The 11,901-nt window shown below is 28.8% G+C and overlaps 2 protein-coding genes across 5 annotated transcripts; one reads left to right on the top strand and one right to left on the bottom strand.

Moving 5' to 3' along the window:
* The first annotated feature begins 380 nt into the window (after positions 1–380).
* LOC126844665 (uncharacterized) lies at positions 381–3,899 on the top strand. Of its 2 annotated transcripts, none has more exons than XM_050583025.1 (4): positions 381–476; positions 926–1,038; positions 1,129–1,207; positions 2,325–3,899. In XM_050583025.1, exons 3-4 carry the CDS (start codon positions 1,148–1,150, stop codon positions 3,543–3,545), a joined length of 1,281 nt encoding a protein of 426 aa, XP_050438982.1. In that variant the 5' UTR covers positions 381–476; positions 926–1,038; positions 1,129–1,147; the 3' UTR covers positions 3,546–3,899. The 2 variants fall into 2 exon arrangements, with proteins under 2 accessions (XP_050438982.1, XP_050438983.1); XM_050583026.1 differs by lacking the exon at positions 381–476 and adding an exon at positions 1,790–1,874 and having other exon boundaries at positions 704–1,038.
* A 263-nt stretch (positions 3,900–4,162) lies between these two features.
* Positions 4,163–11,211, bottom strand: LOC126844664 (OTU domain-containing protein 5-like). 3 transcript variants are annotated; one of them, XM_050583023.1, is made up of 9 exons: positions 10,744–11,211; positions 8,145–8,260; positions 7,879–8,056; positions 7,618–7,773; positions 6,804–6,960; positions 5,338–5,555; positions 5,144–5,263; positions 4,892–5,072; positions 4,163–4,807 (listed from the first exon to the last, which is right to left on the bottom strand). In XM_050583023.1, exons 1-9 carry the CDS (start codon positions 11,005–11,007, stop codon positions 4,647–4,649), a joined length of 1,551 nt encoding a protein of 516 aa, XP_050438980.1. In that variant the 5' UTR covers positions 11,008–11,211; the 3' UTR covers positions 4,163–4,646. The 3 variants fall into 3 exon arrangements, with proteins under 3 accessions (XP_050438980.1, XP_050438981.1, XP_050438979.1); XM_050583024.1 differs by lacking the exon at positions 10,744–11,211 and adding an exon at positions 10,468–10,651 and having other exon boundaries at positions 4,165–4,807; positions 7,879–8,059; XM_050583022.1 differs by having other exon boundaries at positions 4,168–4,807; positions 7,879–8,059; positions 10,744–11,209.
* Positions 11,212–11,901: the final 690 nt, after the last annotated feature.

Below are 11,901 nucleotides of genomic sequence, written 5' to 3'. Positions count from 1 at the left end.
TGAGGTATATTACACAATTTAGCAAAATATGATAAAAGTTGAATATGTGTTGTCTAAAATGTTGCATCCTGAACAATTTTGGAATTGTCGGTCGACACCTTTATCCCCTTTAATTGTTAATTATATGACATGAAAAATACAAAATTGCATTTGTTAAACGTTATGGTGTTTTTACAATGGAGTGTAATTATACAGCAATCCAAATTATGTAAAATCAATTAAAAAATTCTCACAAAATGGCTTCCAGTTTTCTCAGCGGCCATTTTTGCTGTTATCACGAGTCGTTTTATTTTGTTTCAAGCATCGATTTGCATACGTCAGCTGCTATTAAATAGGCTCGCCAACGCTGTCTGGTGAGTATTTATTTAAACGTCGGAATTCGCTGTTATGATAACATCTTCAACTTCATTTACAGTCGAAGATGTAATAAGAATTATTGGGTCTATGGTTACAGACACATGGCAAAAATTTAACAGGTACCGCATATCCCCACTATTAAATTATCAATTTACCAAATGGAATATCAATTTTTTTAGTAAATATAAACATATGCGTTTATAAAATAAATTAATTAATTCAATTGGCTCCCTTTACGCAGCCATTTTGTTAATATTTTCGAAAATGTCGACGGAATGGTGTAGGAACGAAATTATCTGGCATTTTTAAGCTAGGGTTACATGTTACATAATATTATTACCAATAACTTATTATATCTTTAATATTAATATAAAAAAAGTTACCTATATCGGGTAGACAAAAACCACGTTTTTGCTATAAAATAAGTTGGTAGTTCCCCAAAATGGAGTTTATGCGCATGCGCACAACTGCGGCTTGTTTGCAGCCTGGCCAAATTGATTAATGATTATTAAAATATCACGAAACAATCAACAGACAACATTAATCTCTATTTACGTCTCGTCAACAGCAAATTGGCAAGTTGTAATTTTCGAACGCTGACAACAATCAACACGTGACAACTTGAATAACTTATGACTTATTGTTGCTGGCCATAAATAATAATTGATTGCTGTTGTCAAGGTGAGTTTAATTAGGATTGTTAATAGTCATGTTATAGCAATTTTACTACATATTTATAATTCATTTTTTTTTTTATAAATATTGGTATAGGTTTTCGTTTGTGAGACAAATGGCGGCCATGGCTCGCACCGTCGGACAAAAATCAGTTGTTACAACCGGAAATGTTAAGGTACAGATTCCTAATTAAATAATTTGTATACTAAAATTGTGTAATATATACATACATACATTATACACATAAATACACATGTACTAGCCGGTTAGGGATTTAGTAGTCTTAAACCTGTGCTGGATAATCATTCAACATTGACAAAGCAACAAATAGTGCCAGACTGACAATATGTAACTATATGATGCAGCACTTTTAGCCGTGACCGTAAAATAGGTATAACATTCTAAAAATGCCAACAAATTTTATATAGCTTAAGAACATAATATTTCAGAGTGCATGCTGACTTAGATCTGAAATCTGAATAGTGGACTGCAACCTTCCCAATTAGTGTGGTTTTTAGAAGTGAATTATGGTGTCAATCCCATTTTTTAAATTTGTGCTCGATCGATAAAATATATTTTAGAATCCTACTAATAAACACCTTGTTTTAGAAAGCTACTATTGTAAAAACTGTCATATAGTATTCTATGAAATCTTGACAGCATCGTTAAATTTACATATATATTTTGTTTTAATTGAAGGTGTAGGTATTGTCTTAATTATAAAACATTAATTCAATTTTTAAAATGTTTTAATTAGGTTAGACTTGTTATCAATGATAAGTATCAAAATAAACTACGTGAAATGTGTAATAGTATATAAATAAATGAGTATCCATCAATAGGTATGTAAAATCTATAAAATATATAAAATCTGTAGATTAGAAATTAATTTTTAAAATATTATTTTATGTTTTAATGCCAATATCCCTTTATAATTATTCAACTATGCTAATAAACTATCATGAAATATAAATGTTTGTATACCCAACTTAAAAAATAAATGTACTTGTGAATTATTTAACTTATGTTAGTTTAGTAGAGTACAACTAGTTGAGTAAATTTGGTATAAATTGTATATTATATGAATAGAACTAAAATTTTAGTTGCTTAAAATATATTATCTTTGCACATTGTTATAACTAAAGATTGTAAATAGGATGACCATAATAATGTATCTATTAGAAAACCTGCCCATCGCTTGTATATGAAGTTTTTATGCAATGATAATGACAAACTTATTTTTTTGTTCTAAGTATTGTAATTAATATTGATTGTAATTTTTTTTTTTATAGTCAATAAGTAGTCAAAAGCAATCTATGGTAGTGAAATTATACCTGAAAAAGAAGAATGATAATCCAAAAAAACATTATCGTAAGATTTTTTCTGAAATTGCAACTGAATTAGGTATTGAAATAACTAGAGTTCAGAAAATTGTATCGAAGTATAAATTTACCATCCAAAATGTGAACAATTATCAGAAAATGAATAATGAATTAAATGAATTTACTAAAATAACAATAAGACAAACAGTTCATTCGTTTTACATTAACCGTAATCTACCAACAGTTGGAAAAGTGTATGATACTGTTAAAAATATGAGGAACTTGCCGTTTTCTAATAAAATTTCTTTTAATAAATATCTTAAAAGTTTGCATTTTAAAGAAAATAAAATGAAAACAAACAGTCTTGCAGTAACTGAAAGAAGCAAGATAATCCTTTGTCGCAGAAATTATTTAAAAAGCATAATGCAATACCGCCAAGAAAAACGCACTATTTACTATTTAGATGAGACTCAGATTGATTTAGAAGAGAAGAAATATATTTTTAGTACTTCCTTTAAGATTCCAAATAAAATGTTAACATTGCTACACATTTGCAGCAGTAGTGGATTTGTTTCTGATGGCCTACTGTGTATTGAATCAACCAAAGATAGCCCAAGCATATCCCAAGATATGTTTGCAAAGTGGTTTGAAAATATATTAAGGTCTTTAGATCACAACGCTGTCATAGTAATGGATCAAAATCATTGTCATTCAATTAAACTCGAACAAATACCTGACATACATTGGAACAAGCCAGACATTATCAATTGGCTGGAAGATAAACAATTACTAAACCAACGAGACAATATGGTAAAAGCTGAACTTTTAGACATTGTAAAAAAGCACAAGGAAAAGTATAGCAAGTATTTAGTCGACGAAATGGCCAGGAGGCATTCGAGAAGAGTGCTGAGACTTCCTTTATACCATGGTGAAATGAATCTTATGAAATTTGTTTGGAGTTTAGTAGAAAATCACATTGGTAATAATACTACCTCGAGAGATATTTATGAGCTAGTGTCTGAAGCGTTAAATTTTATGACTGATGATAAATGGAAATGTTGTATGGATGAAGTGCTTCAAAAGGAAAATTCATTCTGGGAATTAGATAATGTCATGGATGAAGTATTGGACAATACGGGGTTTTTGACAGACAATTGTTCAGATACCTCTTCAGACTTTGAAGACCTTTAAGATTGCTTCCCTGGGTAATGCATTAATTGTTTTATAGGTCCCAGATACTTAATAGTGAAATAAGTCTATTTGGATTTACTTAAATGTGTTCGGAAAACACAATTTGACAAGTAATAGATTTACAATTTATCATTCCTATCTGTACATGGTTTATAATTGGCCTGGCCAATACGATACTACTTAAATCTTAACTGTGTATAATTTTTTTGTTGATACATTGTGTTATTAAAATGTTTTAATAGACAACATTTGTAAATATATACGTTTAATAAGTAGTATAACTAAATAATTATTTTCTGGATCTGTTTTTTACCTTACTAAATATTAAAACTATATTATTATTGTTTATCTATATGTGATCTCTAGTTTCGTTAATATTATATTCTGTCAAATTATATATAATATTGTTTAACAGTTTTATGAATAAAACAGAATTGTAAACGCATTGATTAAACGTTTCTTAAAATACTTTTTATGTAGACAACACGGTTGAATAAAAATTGTTAACACTCACTTAGTTAAATAATTACTATATTCAATTCAACATAATAAGTACACTTAATTAAAAATATTATTTCATGAAAATATATTAGATTTTTTACATAAAACTACACAGAGTATTGAAAATACTGCTGATTTTATAAATTATCTTAATCTAAACTATTATTTATTAGTCAATAATGGTTACTCGTACCGTACAGTTTATACATAAGCAAAAAACGGGGGTATTATGTTTTGATTTTAAACATTTTATTGTTCTATTAGATAAATATATAAAAAGTAAACAAATTCATAGGTTTATATTGGTATCGTTTGTTGACTTGTAACATTGCTACTTAGAATGGCAGTAGATGAAGTATAATTTTGTGGAGAAGATTATGGAGGCTATTTCCGCTTAAATATTTTATAAGTTATAGCCTAATATATATATATATATATATCTGTATATAATGTATTATAAAAATAAATGAGATTTAGTAAAATTAAATTTAAAACAAACATTGAAGATAAGAAAAGATAGATTGTGGTCTTTAATTATATTTTAACATTCTTCATTTAAATTAATACGCATCTAGTATACAAAAATCATCTCATCAAAGTTTATTGAGAAGTTGATGGCTTGTCTAAATCATATATTTTGTTATATTTATCACCATCCTCTTTATGTTCGTCGTGTTGTCTCTTCAAGCTGTCCAGGTATTCTTGTTGCGATGTTGCCAAAACTTGAGTTAAAATTCCAATGTCTTCCCATTTTGACATACCTAGAAATGACAATAAGTGATTATTAAAAAAAATAAAAGTATAGTGGAATTCAGTAAATAATGCGAAACCATTTAAGAAATTACCAAAGACATGAGGAGGTAATCCCATTAATGACGCATTTTCAGACGTTGAGCAATGATGAGCGGGTGATGTAGGAGGCGTTTTGGGTCCAACGGTAAACCTTGGAGGTGAAGTTCGAGGTTGATAGGCTTCAACTAACGATGCAGATGTTGCAGTTGACGTTGCTGATTTTTCTTTATCACTCTATAATGTAAATAGGTGTATCATTTATATTTAGCCATTAAAATGGAGTTATTATGATTTTTATTAAATACTTTATTTCTTTTTTCGTTGTCTTTTAACCATTGTAAATAACTTTCCCGGGCAATTTGTTCTTCGATTGTATCATTTGTAGCTTCCCAATCTGTTGCTCTGAGTTTATCTTCCAACATGGTCTATAATAAAGAAATATTACGTAGGCTACAATTTATACTAAGCCGAACTATTCAAGTGAAAATTGTTAACATACTTGTTCTAGCATATAATCTTCACTTTGGCGTACAGCATCGGTCAACAATTTCTTATCGGCCGAGCCTGGTGAAAAATTAGGTAAGCCTAGTCCTACTCCGATAGTCGCTTTAAAAGGATCTACAATACTATTATAGTGACTGCCTCTCTGATAAGACAATCTTATAGGAGGGTTTGAGGATTCGGATGTATTAGTTCCGTGGAATATATTTATTGGTTCTGTAATTACACAGTAACACCGAGTTGTAGTTGTTTTTAAGTTTTGTGACTACGATAGGGTTGCCATTCGTACGGATTTAGTCAGGACACTACCGGTTTTCTGCACACGGTCCCAGTATCTTTTAAATCCTGGCCGAGTGTGGAGAAGTACCGGTTTCTACCAATGAAGAATTCCCCAATTTTATTAAATGTGTAGTTCAAATTAAATATTTGTCTACCAAACATATTGCTATCAAAGTCTATTAAGATACCTTTACTCCAATCAGAATAAGTGTTATATAATCATATTTTTCAGGGGTTATTTTTTTTTAACTAGTGATTGAGACATTACTTCTTAATCTAGCAGCAAACAGTGAAATAATTGAAAGCGAGTTCATAGAAAACTCTTGTATAATCAGTTTTATTAACAGACAAGACTGTTTCAAATCAACATGTACCAGGATTAAATCCTTTAATACAGGTGTATTCATCAAATTTAAAAACTGGACAAATATAAAACTGGTCATAAAGTTTGTAGCATCAAATATTACAATTGATATCAACAAAGAAGAATCGTTTGAGCAATTTAAAATGTTTGACAATTTTCTAAAGGATAAAAACAATGATGATGTAACAAAAATCCAAAGAACATCGAGATCACTTTTTAAATAATTTTCAGAAAATAACATTTAAAGTTTGTAGATATTTTATTCCCACTGCCTGGATCCAATGCTGCCGCGGAGAGAATATTTGTATAAATGAATAGTTGTTGGACAAAATTACGAAGTAGTTTAGCGCTCAATACTGTAGTAGCGACTTCGGCTATCAAAAATAATTTGGAAAATAAACGCTGCCAATGATTTTATGAAGAAGTGTTAAAAAGAAAAACATATTCGTGTTTATAAAACTGCTAAAATCGAAAATGACAGCGTCTGGATATTAATAATTACCAACAGAATCAGAAAAAGACGTCGAAAATGATGAATTATAAAGTTATAAGTATCAAATGAAAACAGAGAAATTTTAACTATATTTTGACATAATATACATAATTAGTTATGTATTGTAGTGTAAAAGAACATTATAAAAATAATGTTACTTAATTTACTTTTATTATAGTTAAGTACACCCATTTAATATTTGTTATTTGAAAATTAAAATAGAGGGAAGGGGAGGGGGTGATATAATTGGTAATGTCCCGAGTTATAATTTTGAATAAATAGCAACCCTAGACTACAATAATATTTTAATATTTATATATTTTTTTACCAATGCCGTAACAGTAAACTTCAATTGGACGATTATACAACTCTGACATTGCGTGTATTTCCACGTGGTTACCGTGTGTACAATCTAGCCGTTTGCGAGCTATATACGTGTTAAAGTCCTCAGTAACATATTGTGTATAATAATCTCGATTGCTCGCCTGTAAAACACATTTTATTTAAACCACATGTTTAATTACGAAAAGCTGTTTCAAATTTGTATATTATTACAACCAAACCTAAGCATTACTTCAGTCATTTTGTATTTAAATAAAAATTCAAATTACTACTAGAAATACAAACTGATTTAAATAAAAACTAATAATGTTTTAACATTATTTGAAAAAATTTAAATGATTTAAATTGTAATTCTAAAAAAGGAAAATATACATGTATTGAAATAAAATATTATTAGAAATTATTAACTGAATAAATCATTTTAATAATATGAAATGATTTATTTTTGAAACAATATACACAAATTTATTTAAAATAAATATGTATTTTAATTATTTTTTTTTTTGGTTTGGCAACTCTGGCAATTAGCTTTTTGTAGGTTGATTTGGATTTATATAAACATGTGTTGGGTAGGGACATGGGGAATGGGGCTAAAAACCGAGGTGGCCTTTGGTGTCAAGTAACAACGGACATAGCTTAATCTCGCATGCCGAGTAACAAAAATAAAAAATTATTTGATGTGCTAAATACAATTATTGTACTTCAAATAATCAATTTTTAAAATAACTATTTATTTAAATAAAAAATGCCCAGGTTTGAATTTAACTAATATACTGGATCAAGTGTAGTAGTATACTAACCACATAATCCATGCATTGTTTTCGTACTATGTCATGCATGTCTTGATCGCCAAATAATTGATCAGAAACAGCTCTAAACAAACATGCTCCGTCTTCTTTCATTTGTTTTAAAATCAAACCGCGTTTTTTCAATTTCTTTTCAAATAAACGGTCTTGCTGCAATATAAAAAAAAAATTAGAAACTACTTCAGCCATTTAATAAAGAATAGTTCTTCAGAAGGATGAAATTTTTATCAATTTAACCTTTTAAATAATATTTACCTCGACCCACTCTATATCATTACTGTTCTTCGACACTTCTCCATATTCATCTTCACTATTGTATCCACAAACATTTATATCACATTGACCACTGGCATCTGAAGTCCCACAATGACAGTTTCCCTGGTTTGGGGTTGATCTGTTTTCTCTTTCCCGTCCTTTATTATTATTCCTTGTACTTCTTCGCAAGAAATAATATAAAAATTAAAATTTCAAGAATTAACATGTAAAGCAGTCAAAATATTTAAAAACAAACAATAACAAACCTATGAGGACTTCGATGTATTCTGCGTTTTGATTGTTTGTTTGTACTCAAAACATTTTCAATATTATCAACTGGCCATCTTTGAGGAGAATTGATTCTTTCTTCTAATGTATTAATCTACAAAAATCAAACCTATAATTACTTACTACACATATTAACTTAATTAGTGTATTTTTAAATACATTAAACTTAGAATTTAATGCCTTAATAATTTGTATGGATAGTCTTTTAATATTTAACATTTAAGACAATTTTTTTACTTCTTAACCATACCTCTCTCAAATAAGCAGTGCTTGAATGAAGTAGGGGTAGATGATAAAGGCTGTTATACAGTGTACGGGGTATATTTGCTGTAGTGGTGGGTGCCAGGGGTGGGCCCAGGCCAAACCTTAAAAGTCTTGGCCCCCCCATTAAAATTAAAAAAAATTTGATCCAGATTAACAACCATGATAAAAATTCACATAGTAAAAAAAAAAAAGACCTAATTATATCTTCTATAATAACAAAAAATAAAGAAAATTGAGGTATTTTACAAACACTCCGATTAACCGCCGTTAGTATAATATACAAAAATAATAAATGTATAATAGCAACAAGATAAAAATACAAATATGGCTAAAGCAATTGTACTAATTAATTCTGTTGAAGAATATGTTTGTGAAATAAGAAATAATCAAGGTTATGTTACAAAATTATACAATGAATCCAAACTGTTGGCAAATAAATTGAATAAAACACCTTTCTATGCTAAATAAAGACAAGTGTAAATTGTAAAATAATTACAGATTTACAGAAATATTTAGTTGAAGGTAAACTTAGTATTAACAATTATAAATAAAATTAACGTTGAACTAAATAAAAGATTTTCTGACAATAAGATTTGTTGATGGGTATAATTAGTGCATTGTAACCAGAAAAAAGTAATTTTTTTGACAAGACTTATTCATCTATTTACTTAGGCATACGTGTGTGATACTTTAAATTCAGAATTAAATATTGATATTATTGAAAATTCATAAAAAAAAATTATAGATCTATAGAGAAATCTGAAGCAAAATTATTAAATATTGATATTATAAATATTTTTGCTGATTGTCATAACAATAGACGAATATATTAAAATAAATTATATGTATTAATTTTTTTTTTTTTGACTGTTCTTAAAGTAAAAGACATTTGGGTTATTATTATCCTATCGTTCATATAATTATTTCCAATTAAAATATTTATTATGAGATACAAATGAATACTTTAATAATATAATGTAAAAGTACATTATTGATATTATTATAAAACTATGTAAATTAAAACTTTTTTTGTGTTGCACTATTTTTAAACTTTAAGTTTACTTTGTTATAATGCTATCCTACTATTTTAATATTATATTTTTCTATTAATTTGTAATATAAAATATAAATTAATATAAGTATTTATACTTTTTAATATAAAAATATATTGTTGGTGATCTTGGGGGGTGTAAGGGGCGTAGACGGAGGCTCGCTATCAAGTAAAAATGTTGGCCTTTCCTAAAATTGTTTGGCCTAAGGTTGGCCCACTCATTGAATGATAAAAAATTAATTAAAATATATCCTAATAATCAAATAGAATATTTTTGACATTGCCAGTGACGGTTTTAGTAAACTAAAACTGGTAACATTTTTTTTTGAGATCAACTATGAGACAATTGATGCTTTAAACTAATCTTGCTAAACTACCAATTAAAAAAAAAATTGTAAAAACAGACAACTTTGATTACATTATAGATGAGTTTAAAAGCGTCAATGTTAGTTAACAAAGGTTTTTGTGACTTCCAGATACTTTTTTCTGCACTCCTGTTTTTCACCGACAATATTTATTAAATATTCATTCATCACAAGACACAAATGTATGACTCAAATTTTATACTTTGATGCAATGAAAAAATAAAGGTTTTTTTCAAATAAAAAAAAACTGTAAGTAGTTATATTGATAACATACATATTTTTATTGGGGGGGAGGGTGCCAAATATTTCTGTGCCCGGGGAGTTAAAATTCCTTGTTACGCTGTAAAGTACCTATAAAAAAGAAACTTGGCAAATTTGTTCAGTTGAGCAGTTAAATAAACTAGTATGTTTTCTTAATGTCAATCATATTTAAGTATGCTTTATCATACATATGATTAGCGCAACCAAGATCTATTTTTGAGAATGGGTATGATAGAAAAATGTATTTTAATATAATTATTTTGCCTCTACCGCATCATATTCAATGTTCGACTCATGTCCTTTGACAAAGTATAGACGAGGTGAGCATTATAATTCCTTAACTTCCTCAATTAATAGTACCTTGGGACACATTAATGCATTTGTACACACAATTCACGTCACACGTTTGTAAATTCAATATTGGCTACGTATTTTCAAAGAATCCACACACGTTACTAGTAACGGCTAACATTTGATCCTAGAGCTCAAGGGAAATTTGCTTGAAAACCAATTGATTACCACAGAGCAATTGAATTCGCTTGATTGCATTTATGCTGCATCGGTGATCGTGCACGATGTATTGTGTAGTGCTTAAAAACAGTAACCGTGTACGGCATTGCTAAGTGCCATACGTACCTGCGGATGAGCTTGGATATTAGACAAAGGCAAATTGTGCACGTGGCTGCTGGAAGACTGTTCGCCTTCTTCGGAAATGGCCTGAGTTTTTTTCTTAGATAATACAGTCATGTCCTCAAGTGTTGCGATGTCGCCACCAGCGTTTACAACAGATAATAATATTATTTGGTAAGTGTGGAGAACGTGCGAATAAAAAATTATTATATTAATATATGGGACGAGCACGAAACGGTAGGAATCTTGGAAGATTTGAAAAAAACGCATTCAAGTCGACATCCAAACAGTGGTGACAATGAAAATATTAGAAAATTGCGACGGCACGACTCGATCAGAACAAAATGCAAACAAGAAAAGACATTAAAACCGTAAAACGTATAATGATTAATCCAATACGATGAATGATGATAAGTGTGTGTGTGTGTATATTGTATACACATATGTGTGGTGTGCAATGCGTGTGCCATGAATACACTATAGAGTCAAGGTCCTATTGTGTGCCTATAATATCATTAGGGCAAATTCACACTGGAAACGGTGTACATGAATACTATGATAGAATTAACCAATCAAAAAACACATGACAAATTTTTGATAACTGATAGAATATTAGAATATAGATAACGTTACTACTAAAAACACAATTATGAATTATAATTATATTTTTTATAAAAAATGTATAAGTAATTGATGTTAAATTAATTCACATACACCGACCAAATCCGACTAATTTGAAAATTCGACCTATGATACATATTTTTAAATTTGTATTAATTGTTAACCTCTATAAGAGTGTTGTCGCTTATCAAAGTATAAAGACAACAGCTGCATACATTTTAAGTCATTCCAACTTTGTTTTAGGTATTTTTTTTATTGGTAAATTTATTATTAATTCGATTGGTAACTTAATAGCTATCTATATATGTTTTGAGTTATTATTATTTTGTTTTTATAAAAAAAAAATGTTTAGAGCTGCATAGTTTCTTAAACAAAAATGTTCTGTACTGTTCGTATTAAATGAAGGTATTTTCTTAAACGGTCATTTTTAAACACTTCAGAATAAATACTTTTTGAATTCTTGCCTAAGATGGATGTATGGTTGAATATTGTGGGCTGTTAAAAATAACATTACAGTCTATGTCTCCTTCTATCTTGACAGCT

This window comes from Adelges cooleyi, unplaced genomic scaffold (assembly GCF_023614345.1).
Source record: "Adelges cooleyi isolate 19-005CV unplaced genomic scaffold, UGA_ACOO_1.1 ACOO_flye_CR_arks_rails_tigmint_CR_PRNA_651, whole genome shotgun sequence".
Lineage (NCBI taxonomy): Eukaryota > Metazoa > Arthropoda > Insecta > Hemiptera > Adelgidae > Adelges > Adelges cooleyi.
This window is presented reverse-complemented; position numbering and strand designations above follow the sequence as displayed.

Bases quoted from the DNA above. Each gene is read 5' to 3' on its own strand.
- LOC126844665 (XM_050583025.1), top strand. From the start codon at position 1,148: ATGGCGGCCATGGCTCGCACCGTCGGACAAAAATCAGTTGTTACAACC. The intron at 1,208-2,324 runs GTACAGATTCCT...TTTTTTTTATAG, and splicing joins TTACAACCGGAAATGTTAAG to TCAATAAGTAGTCAAAAGCA.
- LOC126844664 (XM_050583022.1), bottom strand. From the start codon at position 11,007: ATGCGTTTTTTTCAAATCTTCCAAGATTCCTACCGTTTCGTGCTCGTC. The intron at 6,961-7,617 runs GTTAGTATACTA...TGTGTTTTACAG, and splicing joins AACAATGCATGGATTATGTG to GCGAGCAATCGAGATTATTA. The intron at 4,808-4,891 runs GTAATTTCTTAA...TGTCATTTCTAG, and splicing joins ATTACCTCCTCATGTCTTTG to GTATGTCAAAATGGGAAGAC.